At 36.2% G+C, this 26999-nt stretch overlaps 1 protein-coding gene across 20 annotated transcripts in view; it reads right to left on the reverse strand.

Moving 5' to 3' along the window:
- The window catches only part of Lasp (LIM and SH3 domain protein Lasp), a 333829-nt gene that overhangs the window by 39630 nt on the left and 267200 nt on the right, over nt 1-26999 (reverse strand). For all 20 annotated transcript variants that reach the window (XM_073985188.1, XM_073985192.1, XM_073985183.1 and 17 more), the window contains exon 4: nt 1275-1407. In XM_073985188.1, the coding sequence (XP_073841289.1) occupies nt 1275-1407 (133 nt within the window). The remainder of the gene's footprint in view (nt 1-1274; nt 1408-26999) is intronic.

Consider the following 26999-nt stretch of genomic DNA (forward strand, 5'->3'; position numbering starts at 1 on the left):
GAAGCACCCTTTGTTTCAGAAAGGGTCTATAGAAGCACCCTTTGTTTCCGAAAGGGTCTATAGAAGCACCCTTTGTTTCCGAAAGGGTCTATAGAAGCACCCTTTGTTTCGGAAAGGGTCTTTAGAAGCAACCTTTGTTTCAGAAAGGGTCTTTAGAAGAACCCTTTGTTTCAGAAAGGGTCTATAGAGGCACCCTTTATTTCAGAAAGGGTCTATAGAAGCACCCTTTGCTTAAGAAAGGGTCTATAGAAGCACCCTTTGTTTCAGAAAGGGTCTAAAGAAGCACCCTTTGCTTAAGAAAGGGTCTATAGAAGCACCCTTTGTTTCAGAAAGGGTCTGTAGAAGCATCCGTTGTTTCAGAAAAGGTCTGTAGAAGCATCCGTTGTTTCAGAAAGGGTCTATAGAAACGCCCTAAGTTTCAGAAAGGGTCTATTGAAGCACCCTTTGTTTCAGAAAGGTTCTATACAAGCACCCTTTGTTTCAGAAAGGGTCTATAGAGGCACCCTTTATTTCAGAAAGGGTCTATAGAAGCACCATTTGCTTAAGAAAGGGTCTATCTATAGAAGCACCCTTTGTTTCAGAAAGGGTCTATAGAAGCACCCTTGGTTCCAGAAAGGGTCAATAGAAGCACCATTTGTTTCAGAAAGGGTCTATACAAGTAGCCTTTGTTTCAGAAAAATCTATAGAAGCACCCTTTGTTTCAGAAAGGGTCTTCAAAAACAGCCTCTCTTTTAGAAAGGGTCTATAGAAGCACCCTTTGTTTTAGAAAGGGTCTATAGAAGCACCCTTTGTTTTAGAAAGGGTCTACAGAAGCACCCTTTGTTTTAGAAAGGGTCTATAGAAGCACCCTTTGTTTCAGAAAGGGTCTATAGAAGCACCCTTTGTTTCAGAAAGGGTCTATAGAAGCACCCTTTGTTTCAAAAAGGGTCTATAGAAGCACCCATTCTTTCAGAAGGGGTCTACAGAAGCACCTTTGTTTCAGAAAGGGTCTATAGAAAAAAATCATAACAGCGATAAATTCGTAAAATGTCTTCCACTGTGTCTTCATACTGTATTTTTTGGCCACAACAAATCTTGTAATTCAAGCATGGCAAAATCACAAAACTGACAAATATACACACACATGTACATATGTATGTACGTGTACATATGAATAAGTTTTATACACCAGATTGTGTCCAAACATAACTCTCAACCGAAAAACATGAGCTGGACTAGTAGAACAGAGTAAATTTTCGCTGGTAATTTGTTGATATGTTTTAATGGTGACTGACCTGTGTAAATTTGCCTTTAGCCTTTTCAAAATCTTCATGATATTTAACATTCGATTGGATTTTTGTGTTTTCCGCTATTCTCTTCAATTCGGGTGTATCTGCAATCGCTGTGGCTTTGGCCTTTGGAATGTGACTGCAAAGAAAGAAGAAAAAACGAAAGAAATAAAATTAATGAAAAATATAAATATTCAAATAAAATGAATAAACATAATAATGAACTAATGTAAAATCTAAATACAGGGTTAGTATTACTAACTTAGTAAGGCAATATTCAAGTTTATTTGAAACGTTTTTTCAACATTTGGTGGTACAAAATTAAAGGACAGAGTTTTCTGTAATAAAATACGCAATAAATACTCGAAGAGATATGTATAATTTATTCGACTTTTATATATTTTGAAATTTATCTACAATTTCTTCTGAATATGACAGGGGTTCGAATAAATCGATTGTAAATGGGGGTAATACAAATTGATTGTGCCTTTATCTTGGGGTATTTTACTGCGTTTTTCTAGTGCAATGCAATAAAATTATACAATGGAATTTATTGACCATTGTAAGAGATAATACAAAATGCGATTTTACTCGCAATATTGAAGGTCTTATTTACAAATATGTTATATCTGTCTGACTGATTGTTGATCTATAAATTGCCGATTAATAGAAACCAAGTAATTTCAAGTGGACATCAAGAAAAAAAAAATAAACATAAATGGCTCTCAATTTCTATTTCAAATCTTGAATAGAATATTCAGAAGAACGGAGTAAAAGGGAAGAAATACAAATCTACAAGCATGGTTAAGTAAAGGGAAGCATTAACCGCAATTGTCACTGCATAACATTGAGAAAGTGGAGTATTGATTGGTGGATAAAATGTCACAATATATTTGTTATGTTGTCAACATCCACACATAAATAGTAAGTTTTTTAATAATTTTTTATTGATATTGACCTGGTTCAGTTATAAAATGCTAAACTCCACGTTTTCGAAATTTTGCGTGGGTGGTACCCGAAGGACGGAGCCTATATAGCCCGTATTCTAACCTGATCAATATCTCTTAAATATATTACAATGTGCCAAGTATGGAACAACTCGGTTACTGCCTTCGAGAGTTATGGTGCGCCCCATTTTAGCGAAAATTTTTGAACTGTGGTACCTGAAGGTATCTGAACCAATGCATCGATATGGCTCATCACCGAACTTAAACTAAGTTTGGACATAATATTGCGAAGGTCAAGTTTTGGACAGAATCGGCTGATCCGTTCGAGAGTTCTCGTTCGCTCCAGCCACTTTCTCAGGAAGTAATGTGGCCAGGGAATACAAATTGTTACAACAACATGTAAAAAAGTATCAGTCGGCTTTGCCGACAGAGATATACCCTCAGCCAATGTGAATTGAAATTTTCATCTTCGGACAGATCGAATGTACTTAGAATCTTTTCAGAAAAAATTTTGATTAGGACTTAAGTTCAAATGTGTTGCGGAGGAGGTACTTGAAGGAATCGACCGACAAATTTTGAACAAAATCGGTTGATCAGTTCGAGAGTTATCGTGCTCTACAACCGCTACATATGGTGCCATAAGGGTGTTTTTATACCTTTTGGGCTGTTTTCTCAAGAAGTATGTACTTGCGCTTGAAAAAACTTTTACAGTCGTAATGGATGCAGCGAATGCAAGTTGCTTCAATGAAAATCAATGCGATGCGACAGCAGGTCTTAAAGTGTACTTATCCGACATTTTGTGTGGGAGGTACACGAAGGGGTGGACAAATGTAGTACATATTCGAACCTGATCTATATCAGGTGAATATATTAGGATGTGTAAAGTATGGACCGAATCGGTCACTATCTTCAAGAGTTATCGGGGTCACAATTTTACCGAACGTTTATGAACTTTTGTGGGGGAGGTAACTGAAGGATTGCACCGATATGGCGTATCTTCGAACTTAAACTAAGTTTGGACAAAATATTACGAAGGCCAAATTTTTGACCGAATCGGCAGATCCGTTCGAGAGTTATCTTGCGCTCCAACCACTACACATGGTGTCATAGGTCTTTTTTTGCAACTTTCAGGCTGTTTTATCAGGAAGTATGGAATTGCCCCTAATGAAATTTATACCGTCGTATGGGGGGCAGTGAATACAAACTGTTACAATAAAAATCAAAGCGATGCGATAGGAGGTCCTAAACAGAACTTTCCGAAATTTGGATTGGACCGATTGAGTCCATATTGCAAAGTATGGACCAAATCGTTTACTCCCTTCAAGAGTTATCGTGCGCACAAATTTTCCGAAAAATCTTGAACTTTTGTGAGGGAGGTACCTGAAGGAGTGGACCGATATACCTCATCTTCGAACATAAACTAAGTTTGACAAAAATATTACGAAGGGCACATTTTGGACCCAATCAGTTAATTTTTTCGATAGTTGTCGTGCGTTCCAGCCACTGCATATTGCAATAGTTTTTTACAGTTTTCGGGCCATTTTCTTAGAAAGAACGGACCTGCTCCGTCGCAATGCGGTCAGGGAATACAAATAGTTACAACAAAAAATTAAAGGGATTTGAGAGGAGGTCTTAAACTTCACTTTTCCAACGATGGAGTCCATATTGGGACCTCATCTATATCTGGTAGAAATTTTACGATGTGTAAATTTTGGACAAATCTGTTACTTCCTTCGAGAATTATCGTTTACACCATTTTACGGAAAAACTTTTGTGGGAGAGGTACCCAAAGGGGTGGACCGATATGGCCCATTTTCGAACTTAAACTAAGTTTGGAAAAAATATTACGAATGCCACCTTTCGAAGACCTTTCGATGATTATCGTCCTTCCTAGTCCTTGAGGTGTCCGAAACCCTTGGTTTACTTGTATCCCAACCTTAAGAAGTCCGTGATCCTTGGATTACTCGTGTCCAAGCACCTGAGGTGTCCACAACCCTTGTGAACTCGTGACCAAGCCTTCGAGGCGTTCCCAATCCTTGAGTTACACGTGTCCCCCTTTAAGTTCCTTGTGTCCTAGCTCTTAAGGTGTCCGCAATCCTGGGGTTACTCGTGTCCCAGCCCTCGAGTTGTTCGCAACCCATGGGTTACTCGTGTCCAAGCCCTTGAAGTACCCGCAATACTTGGGTTACTCGTGTCCCACCCCTTGAGTTGTCCGCAACCCTTGGATTACTCGTGTCCTACCCCTATAGGTGTCCGCAACCCTTGGGTTACTAGTATCCTAGAACTTGAGGTGTCCGCAATCTTTCGGTTACTCGTGTCCCAGCTCTTGAGGTGTAAGAAACCCTTGGGTTCCTTGTGTCCTAGCTCTTAATGTGTCCGCAATCCTTGGGTTACTCGTGTCCCAGCCCTCGAGTTGTTCGCAACCCATGGGTTACTCTTGTCGGAGCCTTTGAGGCGTTCGCAATCCTTGAGTTACTCGTGTCTCAGCCCTTGAGGTGTAAGGAACCCTTGGGTACAAATTTCTGTGGCTGACCCTGGCCCCCCGCGATCTATCCCAACAAACGGAGGGAACTTGTGTCGTTACAGCATACACACTTTATTACGATAAAAATGTGTCTCATCGAAATAATGGTTTTAGACCCCAAGTACATATGTTTGGACGAAATCCGTTTCAGACAATTTGGAGTCGATTTAGCAATGTCCATCCGTCTGTCTTGCTGGCTGGATCCCTTGATAACTTTCGAACGGATCAACCGATTTGGTCCCCGGCTTTAGGCTAGAAAGGGTATATAAACTTTGATACGACCAAAAATGTGCCTCATCGAAATAACGGTTTTAGACCCCATGTATGTTTGGACGAAATTCGTTTCAGACAATTTTGAGTCGATTTAGCCATGTCCGTCCGTCTGTCTGCCTGGCTGGTGCGCACGATAATGATCCGTTCGAGATCAACCGATTCGAACCAAAATTTGGGTATCGTAATATTTTGTCCAAATTAAGTTAGGACGGTCCACTCCTTCGGGTACCTCCCAGTGAAGTGAAGTTTAAGAGCACCTCTCGAATAGTTTTGAAATTTCTTGCATTAGGTTGTATATGCGGCTCTCTTTACAACGGTACAATCTTTTTCCTGCGCAAGTCCATATTTCCTGCGATATTTGCCTAAAAACTGCATGAAACGCTGATGACACCAACGAAAATAGCAAATCCGCAAGATAATTCTCGCATGTAGTTTCTGATTGGTGCAGACTTTGCACATCGTATTATTTCATCCAGTCATGTATCAGGTTGGAATATGGATTGTATAGGTCCACTCCTTCGGGTACCTCCCACACAAAATTCGGATAAAGTGAAGTTTAAGAGCTCCTCTCGGATAGTTTTGAAATTTTCTTTCAGTAAGTTTTCCTTGCGGCTCCGTTTACGACGGTGCATTTTTTTCTTGTGCAAGTCCAAACTTCCTGAGATATTGATCCAAAAGCCCCAAGACCCTGATGGCACCAATCAAAATGGCAAATCCGCAAGACAATTCTCGCAATGAGTTTCTGATTGGTGCAGACCTTGCACATCGTATTATTTCATCCAGTCATGTGCCAGGTTGGAATATGAACTATATCGGTCCATCCCTTCGGGTACCTCCCTCACAAAATTCGGATAAAGTGAAGTTTAAGAGCTCCTCTCGCATCGTTTTGACTCTTTTTTCAGTAGGTTGTTCTAGCGGCCTCATTTACAACGGTACATCTTTTTTTGCGGAGTAAGTCAATACTGCTTAAGATAATGGCCCAAAACCCAGCCGGCACATACTAAAATGGCAAAATAACTGTAACTTTTTCAAAAATTTCTTCCAAACATAGTTTAACGTAATTTAATATTTCGAGTCCTTTATGAAGATGTTTGGTATATGTCAATGATATGGTACAGACCCACATTACGGTACATACATATTTTAAAACAAACATTTGGTCAGTGGCTGAGGGTATTTCTCCGTCAACGCAGCTGACTGATACTTTCATACTTGTTTTGTCAAAAGGTTGTTACATAAGAAATTCTGAAAACCTCCTAAATATTAATTTGTATGGGAAAAGGATTTTGGATTTTAGAAAAGGATGTCTCAATTCGCACAGACTAATTCACTTTTTGGTGTACCGGTCTTAATATATCAACGAGATTATCATTTACTAAAAATGTCGTTGATATATCGTCGGTGTCCACCTTAAATTTTGCATACGCCATTTTTGACATTTTGAGATATAGGTGGTTTCCAGGGTTTTCGGGTATGCTTTTTCTAAATTTTGGTGGGTCCTATCTGCTCTAGTTTTTGAGATAACCATGTTCTTTTAGGTATGAAATTAATATTATAACTTAAAAATATAACTTATTTGCAAGTGAAAAAGGAAAGCCAAGGACTCGAACCCACATAGTCACCAAATTACGTTACCTGGTTTCACTGGTGGTGAAGCAGATCTTCGGACGTATCGACTATGTAGTGGCTTCTCTGTCCTAGTTTCGATTTAGGAGGTTTGAATTTATTGAGGCAAAGATGGGAATATTTTTTGTCACTTTGTTCCATGTGATTTACAAAATTTTTCATCCCTCTACCAAACAATTAAATACGTCTTGTTACTGTGGCGATTTGAACCTTGATTGAATATAAGAAATTATTGCTGTCACTGAACGTTGATGCCATATTATAAAGTATACTAACATACAATAGGCTAATAGTAGGTAAATGATATGTTTGTTGGAATTTGGATCACTTTATTTTAATATTATGATGTCTATCTGCTTTTGTTGTCTGATATGTTACATGTATGTATATACATATGTATGTGTGTCAGTGGAGACACTCTACATATTTGGAACAAACCACAATCACTTCATTGCCGGTGGCATAAATTTCGAACAACAGATATATGTACGAGCATATATTTGTCCTAGTCAGTTTTTAATCTCTGCTACTCTCTGTGAACAAAAAAACAAACGAAAGACAAAACTTATTGCGGTGACTTAAATGGAGGGCATCATAGTCAAGCCAAAGAAAGGGAAGCTACATTTTACTATCATCATTAAAAGGTAATATATATTTTCTTCTTTTTGTGGTTTGGGGATATTTTTTTACTGACTGGCTTGTAACAAACTACCGACCACAATCTGCTTGGCAATTGTGACATTAGTATTGCCAAGTCTTCTTTTTGTTCTGTTTAGTTTGATGGGAAATGTTTTAGACTACAGAGGAAGAAATAGCGAGAGGCTGAGTGAAACAGAACTCAAATTAACATGGATATCCTTTGAACCAAAAAAATAATATGGAACCTGGATTCGTTGTATTTTATTTTTGGCGTGGCATCTATTTATTTAAAACTTATTTCGAAAGTGATGGTGGCCTAAACATTTCAGATGCATTGCAACAATCTGGCAGACACACTGACAGACAATGGTTGGACATGTGTATTCACAAAAGACAAATAGAACAGCATTACCTAACAGCCAACTAGCATTCCCTCCTTAACTGTGTCAGAGGATGTACTCAAATGGACAGAGAAATAAAAAAAGAAAAACATTAGAAGTTCTAAACGTTGTTACTTTTGTTGTGTATAATTTTACTTTCATTTCATTTATTCGCACATATATACAAATACAACATATTGCATAGCATATAAATTTAAAATATTAAAAATATCCATTTTCATGTTGTGATGTTTGCCAAAAAAGAATAACAACAAGTGAACAACATGTAAAGATATTTCTATTGAAATTTGTTGATTTTCGATAAACTTTGATAACACTATGCAACACTGAAAATGCAAACAACTTCTAGTATGGATTTTTTGAAAGTACATATTTAGACTACAAAAACCCTAGTAGGGTTTTGTCCTGTCAGCTCCAGTTCGGATTTTATGGCCTCATATAAACAGGGCTAAATCTACACTTTTTTGCAATTATCAGGCCTTTATCTCAGAAACGAATAGGAATTTGGCCTTGCTGTCTTTAGCAATATTGTAGCCCTAAACTAGTAAAACTTATCTTTAGAAAAAACCACATAAGAAAAACTCCATCTAGGGCATCAAAATCTATAAAATATAGAAAATTTTACATAATTGCTGAAATTCTGGTAAGTATGGGATAAACTATTGGGATTTGAACCAAGTAACCTTTTGCAAAAATCCTCCAAATAAAGTCCTCAACAATTCTCTAGAACATTCTGAAACTCTAAAATGCTTACTTCATGTTGTTTCAGCAGTATTTTGCATCATATCTTTTACAACACGTATTTCAAACACAGTTTACACCAACAGTTTATTCTCGCATTTCCGATTTCACTACATTATTGACATTTTTATTAAATCGTCGCTGAAAAATGTACTGAAAACAATGGGATAGAGGCATTTTACAACAGTGACATGTTCTGAGGAGTTGTGTATTACATTCCAGGGAATATTTTTCCAAAAGAAAATATTCAGAAAAAATTAACGATTTTGAAGATACGGTGCGAAATGTATAAAAATTGTGGTATTTTTGCATATATTTTGAAATTTGTGGCAATAAATGTAGTTTTTCGAGTTTATTATTTCTCCAAATATTTTGTTCTTGTCCTTACCTACAAATTTGCTTCAGAGGTCAGAAGAAGATTCGCGTTGGTTTCAGAGATATAGCCCCGAATTTCTTTAAAAATTCAATATTTAACCATGTTTAGATGGGGCCATAAAATCCGAGCTGGATCTGACACAACAAAACCCAACTAGGGTTTCTTGTCGTTTGGGTCTGAACTTTCAAAAAATCCTCAGTTCGAATTGTTTGCACAAGATCACCTTAAAAATGTTGCACAGTGTAACTTTAATTCTAGTTATGTGTACAGACTACAGAAGAGTTTTAGAAACAACAACTACAGATGCACTTGCAAGCGAAAGTTGAAAAAAAAAACTTTTTTAGTCACTGCAAATAAAATCAATCCTTCATATATAACAGGCTCTGTCTATCTATAATACTTCAATATTACGTAATGTTATGAAAAGCATGGTTGGGTAAATTAAGAACTTAGAAGAACGATTTCATGATTTCAAGATGATTTTTTCTTATGATCCCAAGGATTAAATGTGGATTTTAAATAAAAAAGTGTGGATTTTAAAATATATATATATATATATATATATATATATATATATATATATATATATATATATATATATATATATATATATATAAATAATGGATTTCTAAATAAAAATTATCATGGATTCTTTTACAAAATAATCGTGCATTTTTTAAAAATAATTGTAGATATTTTGAACAACAGTCGTGGATGATATAAAAAATGATTTTAATAAAAATAATCGTGAGTTTTCTAAAAAAAAGTTTTAAATAATAATATTTAAAAAATAATCGTACAAAAACATAATCGTAGAATTGTTAAAAAATCATTATACATTTTTAAAAAATAATAGTGGATTTGTAAAAAAATCGTTGATTGTTTAAACAAATAATTAAATAAAAATAAATAATTAAAAAAATAATTGTGGATTTTTTAAACAAATAATTTAAACAAATAAATAAATAAAAACAAATAATTAACAAGTAAAAAGTATCAGTCGGCTTTGCCGACATTTCAACTTGCCGACAAAAATGTGGGTTAGGATTAAAGTTCAAAAGTCTTGCGAAGGGTGTACTTAAAATGCATCTTATTTTGGAAGTCATATCTTTTGGATAGATATTGCGCCCACTAGTCATTTCGGTGGGTCATCGTATAAATTTTGGACCAGTATGCAGGAAGCATGGACTTGTCCACGAAAACAGGACCAATCGTGGAACAAATAATTAAAAAAAGTCGGTAATTTTTTAAACAAATAATTAAAAAAATAATCGTGTATTTTTTTAAACAAGTAATTTAAAACAAATATACAAACAATTAAAAAATAAGTAATTTAAAACAAATAATTAAAAAAAATAATCGTGGATTTTTAAACATGTAATATAAACAAATAATTAAGAAAATAATCGTGGATTTTTAAAAGTAATTAAAAAAAATTATTTAAAAAAATATTCGAGGATTTTTTACTTGTTTAAAGAAAACAAACAAATAATTAATAAAATAATCGTGGATCTTTTAAACAGGTAAATTAAAACAATAATCGTGGCTTTTTTAAAGAAGTAATTTAAAGCAAATAATTAAAAAAAAACAATCGTCGATGTTTTAAACAAGTAATTTAAAAACAAATTTTTTAAATAATGTTCGTGGATTTTTAATAAATAATCGTGGACTTTTTAAAAAAATATTCGTGGATTTTTTGTGAAATAATCGTGGATTTTTAAAAAATAATCGTAGACTTTTAAAATAATTTTTTTAAAATTTATCGCGTATTCTTAACAAATATTCGTGGAGTTTAAAAAAATCGTTGATTTTTAAAAAATATTTTTTTAAATAATCGTGGATATAAAAAAATTATTTTTTAATAAATATTCGTGGATTTTTTAAAAAATTTTAAAAAAATAATCGTGAATTTTTAAAAATTAAGGTGATTTTTTAAAAATAAACGTGGATTTAAAAAATAATCGTGCATTTTGAAAAAAATTGTGTTTTAAAAAATATTAAATTTAAAAAAATAATCGTAGATTGTTAAAAAATAATTTTTTAAAAATAATCGTGGATTTTTAAAAAATAATTTTTAAAAAATAATTTTTAAAAAAATGATCTTAGATTTTAAAAAAGTCGTCGATTTTTGAAAAAATAATTTTTAAAAAATAATCTTAGATTTTGAAAAAGTCGTGGATTTAAAAAAAAAATTAAAAAATAATCTTAGATTTAAAAAAAAGTCGTGGAGTTTTAAAAAAATTAGTTTTTAAAGATAATCGTAGAAAAAAGTCTTGGATTTTTAAAAAATAATTTTTAAAGATAATCGTAGAAAAAAGTCGTGGATTTTTAAAAAATAATTTTTTAAGATAATCGGTAGAAAAAAGTCGTGGATTTTTAAAAAATAATTTTTTAAGATAATCGGTAGAAAAAAGTCGTGGATTTTTAAAAAATAATTTTTTAAGATAATCGGTAGAAAAAAGTCGTGGATTTTTAAAAAATAATTTTCTAAAAACAATCGTGGTTAAAAAGTTATTTTTAAAAATAATCGTGGATTTTTAAAAAATATTTTTTATAAAAAATCTTGGGCTTAATTTTTTTAAACTTTGTCCCAATTTACATTGGGCGAGTTTACTTGCGGCAATTGTCATTTTGTAGGAGAGAGACGTGAGGCATATGGTAACACTTTGCCTCTCAGCACCCTCTCTCACCTACAAACTGACAATTGCCGCAAGTAAACTCGCCTAATGTAAATTGGGACTAATAGTGGATTTTTTTTTTAAAAAAAAGTTAAAATAATCGTGGACTTTTAAAAAATAATTAAAAAACGTAATCGTAGATTTTGTTAAATATCGTTGAGTTTTTACAAAATAGTCGTGGATTATTGAAAAAAATATCGTTGATTTTTTAAAAAGTAATCTTGGATTATTTGAAAAATAATCGTGGATTTTGTTTTAATAAAAAATAATGGCGGATTATTTTTTTTAATAAAAAATAGTCGCGACTTTTTTTTTTAATAAAAATTTGTCGTGTATATTTTTTTAAATACAAAAAATAATCGTGGATTATTTTTTAAACAAAAAAAATCATTATGGATTTTTTTTTAAAATAAAAAATAATCGTGTTAAAAAAATAACCATGCATTTTTTAAATAAAAAATTATTGTGGAATTTTTTAAAAATAACAAATACTTTTTAAAAATAATAAATAACATAAAAAATAATTGTGAATGTTTCTAAATAAAAAATAGTCGTGCATTTCTTTGAAATAAAAAGTAATCTTGGATTTTTTTAATAAAAAATAACCGTGGATTTTTTAAAAATAAAAAACCGTAAAATTTTTTAATAAATATAATGGTGGATTTTTAAATAAAAAATAGTCGTGGATTTATTTTAAATACAAAATAATTGTAGATTTTTTAAAAATAGAAAATAATCTTGCATTATTTAAAATACAATCGTGGATTATTTAAAAAATTAAAATTATTATGGATTATTTAATAATAAAAATTTTTAAATACTAATCGTGTATTTTGTAAAAAAAGAATTTTCAAAACAATAATCAAGGATTTTGTAAAAAAAATAATTTTTAAAAAATAATCGTGGATTTTGTAAAATAAGACTTTTTATAATAGTGGAATTTGTAAAAAATAATCGTAATAAAAAACAAGTAAGAACGGCTTTAAGTTCGGCCGAACTTGTTATACCCTCCACCACGAGTGGTATTTAACTAAAATAGAACAATTAGTTTCCGTTCGTATATGAAGAAGACTTAATACCAAATTTCAGCAATTTCGGTAAAACAATGTCGCTAAACTTCAAAATACCGGGAGGTGACGTTCTATGGGGGCTATATCAAAACGTCGATCAAGAGGTACGCCTCTATGGGGGTATAGGAAGATGTGGACCTCTACTGATAATTCTTTTCTGGAACATTTTATAAGCCCATGAAAGACTAAATAACAAAATTCAGTCATTTTGGTGGGATATTGACGTCACATCTTTCACAATTATGAAAATCGGGAGGTACCGTTCTATAGGGGCTGTATCGAAACGTGGACCTTACCGACGAAATTCAATCGGAAAGGGTTTTACTTCCAACGTAGACTTAATACCAAATCTCAGCCATTTCGGTGGGTTGTCGTGGCCACAACCTTCAAAATACCGAAAATCGGGAGGTACCGTTCTATGGGGGCTATACCTCAAATGAGGACTAAATACCAAATTTCAGCAATTTCGGAGGAATATTGGGGCCACAACCTTCAAAATACCAGAAATCGGGAGTTACCATTCTGTGGGGCTATATGAAGGCATGGTCCCACACCAACAAAATTCTGGTGGGAAATTGTATGGCCCCGTCGAATGCTAAGTACCAAATTTCAGCCATTTCGGTGTGATAATGAAGCTAAAACCTTTAAAATACCGAAAATCGGGTGGTACCGTTCTATGGGGGCTGTATTAAGACGTGGACCTGTACCAACAAATTTCTGGGGGAAAGTTGTATACCCCCAACGAAGACTAAGTACCAAATTTCAGCCACTTCGGATGAATATCGAGGCCACAACCTTCAAAATACCGAAAATCGGGAGGTACCGTTCTATGGGGCTATATAAAGGCGTGGATCTATACCGACAATTTTAGAGGGGAAAGTTGAATACCCCCAACGAAGACTAAATACCAAGTTTCAGCCATTTCAATGGATTATTGGGGTCATAACCTTCAAACCAGCGAAAACCGGGAGGTACCGTTTTATGGAGGCTATATGAAGGCGTCGACCTATAACGACAAATTTCTGTTTCGTACCCCCAATGAAGACTAAATATGAAATTTTAGGCATTTCGGTGTGATAATGAAGCTAAAACCTTCAAAATACCGAAAATCGGGTGGTACCGTTCTATGGGGGCTATATCAAAACATGGACCGATATGACAAGTTAAATAAACCCATTCCCACTGTCTAAATAATATGTCATTCATTCTTAACTAATTTAAATTTGTATCTAATTCTTTGTAACATCATGGATATAAATAAATGCCAAACTTTCTGTGTTGATAAACAAGGAAGAAAAAAACTTATACAAAACAAGGTAAAGTAAAAAAGCAACATTAAAAAATAGCGCAATCTATATGAATGGGGATTGCACGTAATTTTTAATGGCCTATCATCGTTAGAAGTTTGTGTATCCATTGCCTTTTTTACCTAAATAAGAGCCATCAACTAGAAAACTTTTACTTTATATAATTGGAAAGAAAGAAACAAAAACAAAAAAAAAAAACTAGTGAAAACTTTATCTGGAACACAACAAAAAGCAACAGTTTCCTGTCATTCCCCCCAACGAAACACACATTCGAGTTAGATAGATAGATGGAAAACCTGCATTTCACAACAACAACGGCAACAACAAATTACATGCAATGGAAATAATAAATTGAAAATTGATCTCAATTCTATATAATTATCAACAAGTCAGTAGCAATAACAAGAAAAACTACGAATGAGGAGGGAAATTTTAACCCGACATGTTTTTTATGACTGCATTATTGTTTTTCACATCATTTTAGTTATCTGCAGCAACAAAAAAACCGTAACTAATTTCTATGTTTGTTCAGTTGTTGCGGTAGAGGAATTGTTTTAACGTTGACGAACGTTTTGTGTCAAACGTTTCAAATTCCAATATAATTTTCATTAAATTTTCTATTAATTGTGGATCGAATGAAATGAAAATCTAACTGGGTGTGGCGCCTCTATCTCTCTATCATCGAAATTCTTGGTCAACTGATGAAATGGTTGTGGTGTATGAAATCTGAAAACAAATTAAAACAAGGTAGTCTTTCTACCGGGGGTGCCACATTTATCAGCTTGTGAGCGAGAAAACCCCCCAGCAACCTCTCTCACCAAAAAAAACTGAGAAATATGGCAATTATAATTAACTAGTGTAAATCAGTCAACAAATATGTACATTTTTTATGATTTCGGTTTATTTTGGATATTTTGGGAAAATAGTAAATTTAAGCACCTTTTGCTGACATTCAAATTTCTTAGCTTGCAAATTTCATTTTTTTCTCAGAACACAAGTTCTTAAGATGTTAAGTATTTCCCACACATAATTGTTAACCTTGTCCTCCAGCTGAATCACTTCAAAGAATCACAGCATTTCCCTCTTACCTATGATTTCATAAAATTGCACAAGTTAAGAAAATCAGTTACGTAATTTCTTTAAATGGAAGGTGGTGGTAGCTTTTGTTGCTACCGTAGATGGAAAAAAACAACAAAACATCATCACATCAAGTGCAATTCACACGACAAAACGAACATTCCTTTTGTCAGCCACAATAGCAGCTATTGTGGCGGTAAAAACCACTTGGACAACAAATCACCAAGATAACTAAAAGTGATGGGGACCACGACCACATATACACTATTGCAAACAGACCAAATGCTAAGGAATTCAACTGTCATTAAAGTCAATACAAAAATAAAAAACTTCTAATTTTGGTTCCAAAATTATAAGTACCTAAATCGGGGGTTTTGGAACTTTAAAAGCCAATAAGGAGGGAAGTATGGATAATAAAATTAAAACGTTGTAAGGTGTGTGTGTGTGTGTGAACGAGTGGCCTTAAATATAGGTGGATTTTGGAGACCATATCTATGGAAGTATTCGGATTTGTGGTCTAAAAATCCCACCGAAATGGCTGAAATGTGGTATTAAGTCTTCGATAGGGGTATGAAATTTTACTCCTGAAATTTGTCCGCATGGGTCCACGTTTTCATATAGTCCCCATAGAACGGTACCTCCCGATTTCCGATATTTTGAAGGTTGTGGCCTCAACATCACACTTAAATGGCTGACATTTTGTATAAAGTCTTCCTTGGGAGTATAAAACTTTCCACCTGAAATTTGTCAGTATAGGTCCACGTCTTCATATAGCCCCCATAGAACGGTACCTCCCGATTTTCGGTATTTTGAAGTTTGTGGCCTAAATATCCCACCGAAATGACTAAAATTTCCTTTTTTGTCTTCGTTGGGGGTATACAACTTTCCACCTGAAATTTGTCGGTATAGGTCCACGTCTTCATATGACTCCCATAGAACGGTACCTTCGGATTTCTGGTATTTTGAAAGTTTTGGCCTCAATATCCCACCGAAATGACTGAAATTTGGCATTTTGTCTTCGTTGGGGGTATACAACATTCCATCTGAAATTTGTCGGTATTGGTCCACGTCTTCATATAGCCGCCATAGAACGGTACTCCCCGATTTTCGGTATTTTGAAGGTTGTGGCCTCAATATCCCAACGAAATGACTGAAATTTGGTATTTAGTCTTCGTTGGTGGTATACAACTTTCCACCTGAATTTGTCGGTATTGGTCCACGTCTTCATATAGCCGCCATAGAACGGTACTTCCCGATTTTCGGTATTTTTAAGGTTGTGGCCTCAATATCCCAACGAAATGACTGAAATTTGGTATTTAGTCTTCATTGGTGGTATACAACTTTCCACCTGAAAATTCTCGGTATAGGTCCACGTCTTCATATAGCCCCCCATAGAACGGTACCTGCGGATTTCTGGTATTTTGAAGGTTGTGGCCTCAATATCCCTCCGAAATGACTGATATTTGGTATTAAGTCTTCGTTGGGGGTATAAAACTGTGCACCTGAAATTTCTCGGTATAGGTCCACGTCTTCATATCGACGCCTCCAAACAATAGTATGCTATGTCGACTTAGCATGTTTTCAAGTTCTTTACATTTTTATATTTAACGTCCTTTAACTCAAATTCTGTCAAATTTTGGTAATGATCGGACAATCCGAACAGAAGTTATAAACAAATATTTACGTAGCATAGTACTGAAGGTCACATAAATTTCCAAACTTTTAGAGCTTGTCCTGCAAAACTCGCTTTTCAGAATTAGCAAACTATTATTTGGAGGTGTTGAACGTCCTTTAACTTAAATTTTGTCTAATTTTGGTAATGATCGGTCAATCCGAACAGAAGATATAAACAAATATTGACTTAGCATAGTACTGAAGTTCAAAAAAATTTCCAAACTTTGAGAGCTTCTCCTGCAAAACTCACTTTTTAGACTTAGCATACTATTATTTGGAGGTGTCGATATAGACCCCATAGAAGGGTAGCTCCCGATTTCCGGTATTTTGAAGGTTGTGGCCTCAATATCCCGACGAAATGGCTGAAATTTGGCTTTTTATCTTCGTTGGGGGTAACAACTTTCCACCTGAAATTTGTCGGTATAGGTCCACGTCTTCATATGACTCCCATAGAATGGTACCTTCGGATTTCTGGTATTTTGAAGGTTGTGGCCTCAATATCCCTCCGAAATTACTGATATTTGGTATTAAGTCTTCGTTGGGGGTATAAAACTGTCCGATGTCTAGTAATGACGTAGGAGATGAAAGATACCAAGGAACGGTCCTGTAGTGCGATTCTCTAACACATTTTTGGAGTTACCGACAAAAATCGGTATAATTAAAATCCTTACAATTTCGGTTATTAACGATATGATTCGGTAAGTTAGCGACCAATAAAAAGCAGTCGTAAAGTTCTACCTATAGCAACAGTGTTGTCAACTTTTATTTGAACTTTTCATTAATAATTTTGCGTTTTAATGTTACCGATTTTCGTCGGTAACTCAAAAAATGAGTTAAAGAATCGCACTATTGTTGGTCGGCATTAAGATGACAAAGCCCAAGATTTATCTTGGTCCCTCTCTTTCATCTCAAGTGGACATCAGGGAATTTGCCTTTAACACCCGATAAAGGTAGTGAGCAAACCTGTTCCGCGCGTTAACCCATTAGAATGTTGAACACTTGGGTTGGGCGTTGGGCTAGTCACCCATCTCTCCAAAAAATAACATACTATGAAAAAACAAAGAAAACAAGAGAAAAAGTATCAGTCGGCTTTGCCGACAGAGATATACCCTCAGCCTGTGCGAGTTCAAACCTTCATCTATGGACGATATAGAATCGTATACCGGCTACGCAACCAAAATCCTTTTCCCCAATAATTATTTATTAAGGGGTTTCAGATATTGTGGCCCTTTTGGGAGTATCAACTAAAGCTGTAAACAGGACCACAAGGAGTAGCATCGGCATTATTTTCCCAAGAGTTCTTCGAACATATCCTGAACTGCACCTAAGGAGAGGACCTCTATGGTCCATTTTCAAAGTTAAATTACAATTGGACAAAAATATTACGAAGGTAAAATTTTGGATCGAATCGGCTCATCCGTTCAAGAGTTATCGTACGCTCCAGCCACTACACATTAGAGGAAGTAGGGTCTAGCCCCTGAAAAAACTTGTACCGTCGTGATGGGGGCAGCGAATTCAATTTGCTACAACAAAAATCAAATCGATTTTAGAGTAGCACCTTAACTGCACTTTTCCGAAATTTTGTGTAGGAGGTACCCGAAGGAGTGGGTCGATAGAGTTCATATTTGAACTTAATCTATGTCTCGCAGAAATATTACGATGTGCAAAGCATGGACCAAACCGGTCACTGGCTTCGAGAGATATTGTGCACACCATTTTAACGAAATGTTTTGAACTTTTGTGGGGGAGGTACCCGAAGAAGTGGGCCGTTGGACCTAATCGGTTGAACGTTTCGAAAGTATTGTGCGCTACATATGGTAACTTAGGGGGTTTTAAGAACTTTTAGACCATTTTCTCAGGAAGTATGGATTTGCCCCTGAAAAAACTTATAACGTCGTATCGATTAATCCGTTCGAGAGTTGTCGTGCGCTGCTGCCACACATGGTGCAATAGGTTTTATACAGTTTTCGGGCCATTTTCTCATGAAGTATGGATTTGCCGCTGAACAAAATTGTACGGTCATAATGGGGGCAGTGAATTCAAGTTCTTGCAAAAAGAGGCAAAGCGATTGGGGAGCAGCCTTAAACTGCACTTTTCCCAAATTGTGTGTGGGAGGAACCCGAAGAAGTGGACCAAATCGGTTACTCCCTTCAAGAGTTATCGTGCGTACAATTTTTCCGAAAAATGTTGAACTTTTGTGAGGGAGGTACCTGAAGCAGTGGACCGATATACATCATCTTCGAACTTAAAGTAAGTTTGGCAAAAAAAAATTACGAGGGCCAAATTTTGGACCGAATAGGTAAATTTTTTCAAGAGTTGTTGTGCGATCCAGCCACTACATGTTGCAAGTTTTTTCTTTACAATTTTCGTGCCTTTTTTTCATGAATTATGGGCATGCCGCTGAACAAAATTATACGGTCGTAATGGGAGTAGCGAATACAAAAAGAAGCAAAGCTATTCGAGCGCAGGCCTTAAAGTACACTTTTCCGAAATTTTGTGGGAGGTACCCGAAGGAGTGGATCGGTAGAGTCCATAATTGAACCTCATCTATGTCTGCTAGAAATATCATGATGTTCAAAGGATGGACCAAATCGGTTACTCCCTTCAAGAGTTATCGTGCTCACAATTTTTCCGAAAAATTTGCAAATTTTTTGTGGGAGAACCTGAAGCTTGGAACTTAAACTAAGATTGGACAAAATATTACGAAAGCCAAGTTTTGGACCAGACAGACAGTCGGACCGACAGATGGACGGACAGGGCTAAATCAATTCCGAATTGTCTGAAACTTCCAACATCGTCCAAACTTACTTGGGGTCTTATTTCGATCAGGCACATTTTTATTGGCATAAATGCTGAGGGTATAAAGGTAGGTCTTTTATAAGCAGAAGACTTTATATATGAATGTAGCTTTTATAGATCTTCTATAGACAGTAGGCTATCTACAGACAGAGGTCCTTCTATAGGCAGGATATCTTAAGTATTTCTCAGTATTTTTGCTAGCGTTGGAAATGCATCCTAGCACCTAGCAATAAGTGTATAACGCGGATGATAGAACATGATGGTATTTTGGTATTTTGATGAGTGATTTTTATCACCAGGAAAAAATATGATATCGACTCGGCTGACACTCGACCTCAGGTATTTATTGGGAAAGAGTGGTAGGCTAACAAAAACACAACGTTAGCATTCTAATATGATTTTAGTTCAAAGTACGATTCTCGTGACCACATTCTGGGCGAGAATAAATAACGAATAAAAAGTAAAACCTTAGACGATCTTCAGAAAACTTATTATTAACTGTCATAGAAAAGAAAAACAAACCCCTCTAAAGTTGACGAACCCCGCAATCCTTTTGAGGACCATGCTTTGCGAATCTGCACCTGGAATGTTCGTACTCTTTATAGAGAAGGTGCAGTTTACGCATTGGCAGATGTACTTGAAAAGTACAAGGCCGACATTACCGCCATACTGGAATTAAGATGGATTGGGAAAGGCGTCACAACAACACCTAAAAGTGACGCACTGTAGTGAATGAAAGACTCGCTGCAATTCGATTAAAAGCAAAATTATACAACATCAGCTTTATTTGCGCTCATGCTCCCACTGAAGACAAGTACGAACAGACAAAGGATATATTTTACGAGTGCTTAGAAGAAACATATGACCGTTGCCCTGCCCATGACATTAAAATCATTCTATGCGATTTTAATGCCAAAATTGGAAAGGAGAATATCTTTGGCACAACAGTCGGGAAATTCAGTCTCCACAGCGAAACATCTGACAATAGTATGAGGCTGATAGACTTTGCAGCTGCAAGAAACATGGTAGTTAGCAGTACCAGATTTCAACATCTCGATATTCACAAGGGCACCTGACTGGCTGTCTCCAGATCAAAGAACAAAATATCAAATTGATCATGTTGTGATAGATGGAAGACATTCATCCAGCGTGTTGGATGTACGATAGCTCCGAGGAGCAAACATAAATTCGGACTACTACCTTGTTGCAGCAAAGGTACGTACCCGTCCAAACGTTGCAAATAAAGCATCGGTAAACTGCAAACACAACAGATAGCCACAGCATATTCCACTCAACTAGACCAATTGCTTAATGAAAACACTCCTCGTCCCGATAACATATTAGCACAATGGCAAATTATTGCCCACTCCATGCAAACAGCCGCAACAACAATGCTTGGATACCAAAGACCTCCACCAAGGAATCCATGGTATGACCAGGAGCGTCGTGCTGCTACTGAAGAGAAAAATGCGGCATATAGAGCTACTTTACAATCAGTAGCAACCGCGTAGCGCACGAGAGAGGTATCGGGAGAAAAGAAGAGAGGAGAAACGTCTTTTCCGCAGGAAAAAGGGAGAAATGGAAAGGCGGGAGTGTAAAAAGTCGAGATGTACAGGAAACAGAATGAAGTGCGAAAATTCTACCAAAGAGTAAAACATCAAACTGATGGCTTTGGTACCGGCACATCCTCCTGTAGAGACCAACAAGCAAGATAATTTGAACTGATCCAGATAGTGTGCTCATGTTATGGAAAGAACATATTTCCAAGCTGTTGGTATCCGATAGTAGCGATGACGGCGAAGATACCACAGATCCAATCCGAGAAGATGGTATTGAATGTATACCGCCCAGCCAGGATGAGGTAAAGACAGCAATAAACCGGCTAAAGAATAAATAAGTAGTAGGAGCAGATAGCTTACCACTCGAACTATTAAAAACCGGAGGCGAAACGCTGATAAGTTGTATTCATAAGCTAGTTAGCACCATCTGGCAGGAAGAACGAGTACCCGACGATTGGAACCTGAGCATCCTGTGCCCTGTCCGCAAGAAAGGAGATAAGACTGTATGCTCTAACTATAGGGGCATAAGTCGTCTCCCTATTGCCTACAAGATAGTGTCAGGGTAATGTGCGAACGACTAGAGCCTATGGTCAATGAAATAATTGGGCCATACCAATGCGGCTGTAGACCTGGCAAGTCCACCATTGACCAGATATTTACCCTGCGGCAAATCCTGGAGAAGACCCAAGAGATGCAGATCAACACTTACCACGTTTTTGTCGATTACAAAACAGCCTTCGACAGCCCGCTGCGTTCAAAGGTATTCCTAGTCATGTCAGAATTTGGTATCCCCGCAAAGCTCAATCGGCTTTGTAAAATGACTCCAACTGACACAAGATCTTCAGTTAAAATAGTAAAGAACCTCTCCGAAGAGTTTTGTACCAAAAGAGGTTCCAGGCAAGGAGACAGCCTTTCGTGTGATCTTTTCAACATCTTGCTGGAAAAGGTTAGCCACATGTTACTTGCTTATGCTGATGATATAGACATCATGGGACGATCAGTAAAGGAAGTAACAGATACCTTTATGAAGTTCGAAGGAGAATCTGCTAAAGTGGGTCTGGCGATAAACGGCGGGAAGACTAAGTTGATGGTATCATCGCGCAATGCGTCCATAGAGAGCGGGCCAACTGTTGACGTTGGTTCCTATAATTTTGAGGTAGTAAAGGACTTCGTCTACCTCGGCACCGCCGTAAACACAACCGACATCATCAGTTGTGAAATACGAAAAAGAATAGTGTTGGCCAACAGATGCTACTTCAGTCTGAGTAAGCAGTTTAGGAATAAAGCCACATCTCGTCTAACAAAAGCAACGATTTACAAAACACTGATACTAACCGTGCTGATGTATGGTTGTGAAGCATGTGTACTTGCGCAAGCAGACAAAAGTGTTTAAAGAGAAAAATTCTTCGAAAGATCTACGGACCAATCTGCGTTGAGGGTGAATATCGACGTCGTATGAACCACGAACTGTATCCGCTATACAACGACATCAATATAGTTAAACGTATCGAGATGCAACGATTGCGTTGGCTAGGCCATATCATAAGAATGAGCGATGATGAACCCGCTAAAATGCGTATAAATACGTGCCACATGGGGTGCGCGCAGAATTGGCTGGCCTAAGCTAAGATGGACCAAACAAGTGGATGAAGAGATGCAAAGGCGCAGTATTCCAGAAAGCGAAGCAGTAAACAGAGAGAATCTTAGTTCGGCTTATAGAACAAACGTTCTGTAAACTAAGTAAGTCATATGTGGGTCCGCGTTGCTGGCCCGTCGCACAGTGATCGAAACCACTGATCCAGCGGCGCGAAATTAATAACTTGGAAACGAATGAAGATATCTTTCTGAAATTTTGCACAAACTCAATCTGTGTTTGTGGGTAATTATGGACTAAATATGAACAACACAGGCAAATATTTTGGTATAGCCAACATATAACGGTACCTCCTGATATTCGATATTTTGAGGATTTAAGTCACCTTTTCCTTCCAAATTAGTTGTAATTTGGTACTTAGGGTTCCTAGTGATCACTAAACCTTTCCACCAAAAATTGTGGACATAGCTCCACGTTTGGGTATAGGCCCCTTTTAAGGTACCTCCCGACTTTCAGTAGTTTGGGGATTTAAAGCTACATTTTCCGACCAAATTAGGTGTAATTTGGTATTTGGGGTTCCCAGTGGACACAAAAATTCTCCACCAAAAATTGCGAACATAGGTCTACATTTTGATATAGCCCCCATATAACCGTACCGACAGATTTTGGGTATTTTGAGGATTTAAGCTATTTTTCAAGAGCATTTATCAGCAAGATTTGCAGCTATTTGCAGCTAAGTTTTGGTTATTCGGAATCTAGGGAGTACAATTTAATTATTAAAAAATAACTGGACCGAACCTCGGTGGACCTTTGTAGTTACGCTCCATCCAACAAAAGTATATTGCACTAAAAACATACAAAAAATAATAATTTTTGAAAATTTATTGCTTTATAACTATGTAACTTCAGGCCCCAAACATTTTATTTTAATTCAACTTAAACCCTCTCCCTATCAATAAAAAATAAACTTTGTTTAGTTTTATTACGAATTTATTTAACAATTAAACAAATATGAGATCAGGTTTTTAGCAACAATTTTATTAACATCTGATCCGTCAAAATTTCTTGCACTTGACACTGAATAACTGAGTGAATATTTACAACAACAAAAATGTAAAAACAAAATCTTAGTCAGCAGAGTGCCTGTAATCGATATAATGGAAAACATTTCGCAATTTTATACTTTGATTTCTTGACTTTCGCGCCGCTATTTTTATTTTCACCAGGGATCATCCCTTTACACTCCCTGGAAATTTCAGGAAAATCGCTTGAGTAGTTTTGTGGATATATTTAAAAAGTGGGCGTAAAAGAGGGCGTGGTCAATTAAAATTACTTTATCCAAATCGGTCCAATAACCAACGAATGACTTTTGATTTTTATTTATAAAGATTTAATTCGACAAACAGGTGGTAATGCCTGCAACAATGCGGAACGTCTCATACATAGTTAGTGGAAAAAACTCGGTTACCAGTTACCAACCACCACCATGCTACCGCCACCTCTGATCCACATTTGGCAAAAAATAATTAAAATTCTTTGAATACAACGCCAATCAAGAGGAAAAAAGATAAACAAAATAGTGAAATGCACAACAAAACGACAAAAATAACAAAAACAATAAAAATAATTTAATATGGCAAAAATAGTTGAAAAAAATTATGTAAAGCAAACCATGCTTAATATGAAACATGGAAAGTATAAGACAATAGACCAACAATAGCTACAACACCAACAACAACTACAATAAATAAACATGTTAAAGGAGATCACAATTGCAGGCGGCTGAGATGCAAAAGATCTGACAACTGACCAGTTGCTGACTGTGTGGCAATCAGCAGCACCAGCTAAACGACATAATTTAGTATGTTATACGCGGCGGTTTGTTGTTGATTCGCAACAGCAGTGAGTGGCTGGACAAATTATTTTGTCCCACATTTGTTGTGTTTTTATAAAAAAAAATGAAGCAATGCAATTTGTGCGAATGCATTGGAAAGAAGGAAAGGAATGGAGACGGCAAAAGTCTGTCTGTCACCGGTGACCAATTTAGAAAAATTGGTCATTAAACGGCCTTGTGCCACTGTTCGGAATTCCAAAAAGCTGAAGAAGAAAAAAGCGAACGGAAAAAATCAATGAATCTTTGACACTAATCACAGCGAACATAATAATGGGTCCTCTTTCAATTTGCCAAACACTTGACGTTATTGGTTGGGTGCTCGGTTTGTTTTATTTGATGGGGCGGCAGATGGATGTCGCAGTTGTGATGTTTAAAGGGAGGGAGGGGAGTGCATACAATGACTTAGGTCAGTGTTTTAAAGCAGCAGCAGCGGTTGGTGGAAATACACAACATTTCCAAAAACATTTCCCCAAAGCAAATAACATGAAAACACACGCTGCACACATTGTGAGGTCCACCCCATCAAGGGGCCACGCACACTCCAAAAATAATAATAAATAAAATAAATTCGAGAAAATTTACAGTTACTACCGATCCACAAAAACGATTGAGTTTTTGGTTCAGGTGATGTCTGACTACCAGCTCTACTTGACATCTTGAAAGACGCTTACGTTATCTTTAATTTTGTATGAGTTTTTACTGGAGTTCGAAGATTTTGCTCAAGTCTTATCCTCCTCCATCTTTTGTTATAATTTTAGAACTTTTACCCAATGTTTTTTCTTGGGTGTATTAACAACATACTGGCTTCGAGTAGAACAATTCGCCTTGTAAATTCCTTTGCCATTTTAAGCTGTTTTGTTTCGAGTTATTCGTTCTACAATGGGTGTATGGGTCTGGTCTGTCTGTTCGTTTGTCTCTTTATATGATTGTCTGTCTGTATGTCTGGTGGTTTGTGATTGTCTGCAAAAGAATGAATGAATGAATGCACGAACGGAATACCTACAAAGATATGTATGAATGAAGATTAAGGTTGTTTGACCGGTAGGATACTATGTTTTGGTTTCATGTATGGCTGTCGGAATCTATGGTTACTTGTAGTTTGTACTTGAAGTAGGTTCAGCCGTTCGGTTTCCCATTTCTCATTTGCTTTTGTTTTGTCTCTCTTTAATGCGGTGTTTCTACTTTGTGTGACTTGTTTCTTACCGCTTCTTTGTGCAAAAGAGAAAATATACTTTTTTTATCTTAAACTGTTACTCAATGAAGAATTTGAGACCACTTATAAGAGCCCTATTTGAAGATTAAATGAAAAGAAAGGTTCTTCTATAAACCCTTTCTGAAAGAGAGCTTCTATTGACCCTTTCTGAAAGAAATGGTGCTTCTATATAGAAACTTTCTGAAAGGGTGCTTCTATTGTCCCTTTCTGAAAGTAAGGGGTGCTTCTATTGTCCCTTTCTGAAAGTAAGGGGTGCTTCTATTGTCCCTTTCTGAAAGTAAGGAGTGCTTCTATTGTCCCTTTCTGAAAGTAAGGGGTGCTTCTATTGTCCCTTTCTGAAAGTAAGGGGTGCTTCTATTGTCCCTTTCTGAAAGTAAGGGGTGCTTCTATTGTCCCTTTCTGAAAGTAAGGGGTGCTTCTATTGTCCCTTTCTGAAAGAATGGGGGGCTTCTGTGTACCGTTAATACGCTTCTATATGTATACCCTTTCCGAAATAAAGGTTGGTTCTTTGTAACCTTTCAAAAATAAAGGTTGATTCTATGTACCCGTTCGGAAAGAAAGGTTGATTCTATGTACCCGTTCGGAAAGAAAGATTGCTTCTATTGACACTTTCTGAAGAAAAGGTTGCTTCTATATTAGGGTGGGACGATTTAAACACCTTAAAGGGACCTTCGCCTTCCTGATTCCTGGGATTGTACTGAGAAAAAAAGCCCTCTAGACCATAGGTCTACAGTGAAAATCGAATCACCTGATTCTGACTTGACGTTTTTTTTATCCACAAAGCCAAAACTGCCTGAAGGAGCGTTCCAATGCTTTTGCGATGTACTAGAGAGTTCTTTAATATTGTCTTGGCTAAAATTTTTGTCTGAGTGTCGGATCGAAAATCTCAATGATTTGGCTGTTATATGCCAAAATATAAAAAACGTGGATAAAAAACTTTCTGAAAGAAAGGGTGCTTCTTTAGGCGCTTTCTGAAAAAAGGATGCTTCTTTAGGCTCTCTTTAAAGAAAGGTGTGCTTTTTTAGGCCCTTTCTGAAAGAAGGGGTGCTTCTTTCGGCCCTTTCTGAATGAAGAGGGTGCTTCTTTACACTCTTTTTGAAAGAAGAGGGTGCTTCTTTACACCCTTTCTGAAAGAAGAGGGTGCTTCTTTACACCCTTTCTGAAAGAAGAGGGTGCTTCTTTACACCCTTTCTGAAAGAAGAGGGTGCTTCTTTACACCCTTTCTGAAAGAAATAGAAATATAGACCCTTTCTAAAATAAAGGGTGCTCCTATAGACCCTTTCTAAAATAAAGGGTGCTCCTATAGACCCTTTCTAAAATAAAGGGTGCTCCTATAGAC

Source organism: Musca autumnalis, unplaced genomic scaffold, assembly GCF_047663935.1.
Source record: "Musca autumnalis isolate F117 unplaced genomic scaffold, ASM4766393v1 scaffold_4, whole genome shotgun sequence".
Classification (NCBI taxonomy): domain Eukaryota; kingdom Metazoa; phylum Arthropoda; class Insecta; order Diptera; family Muscidae; genus Musca; species Musca autumnalis.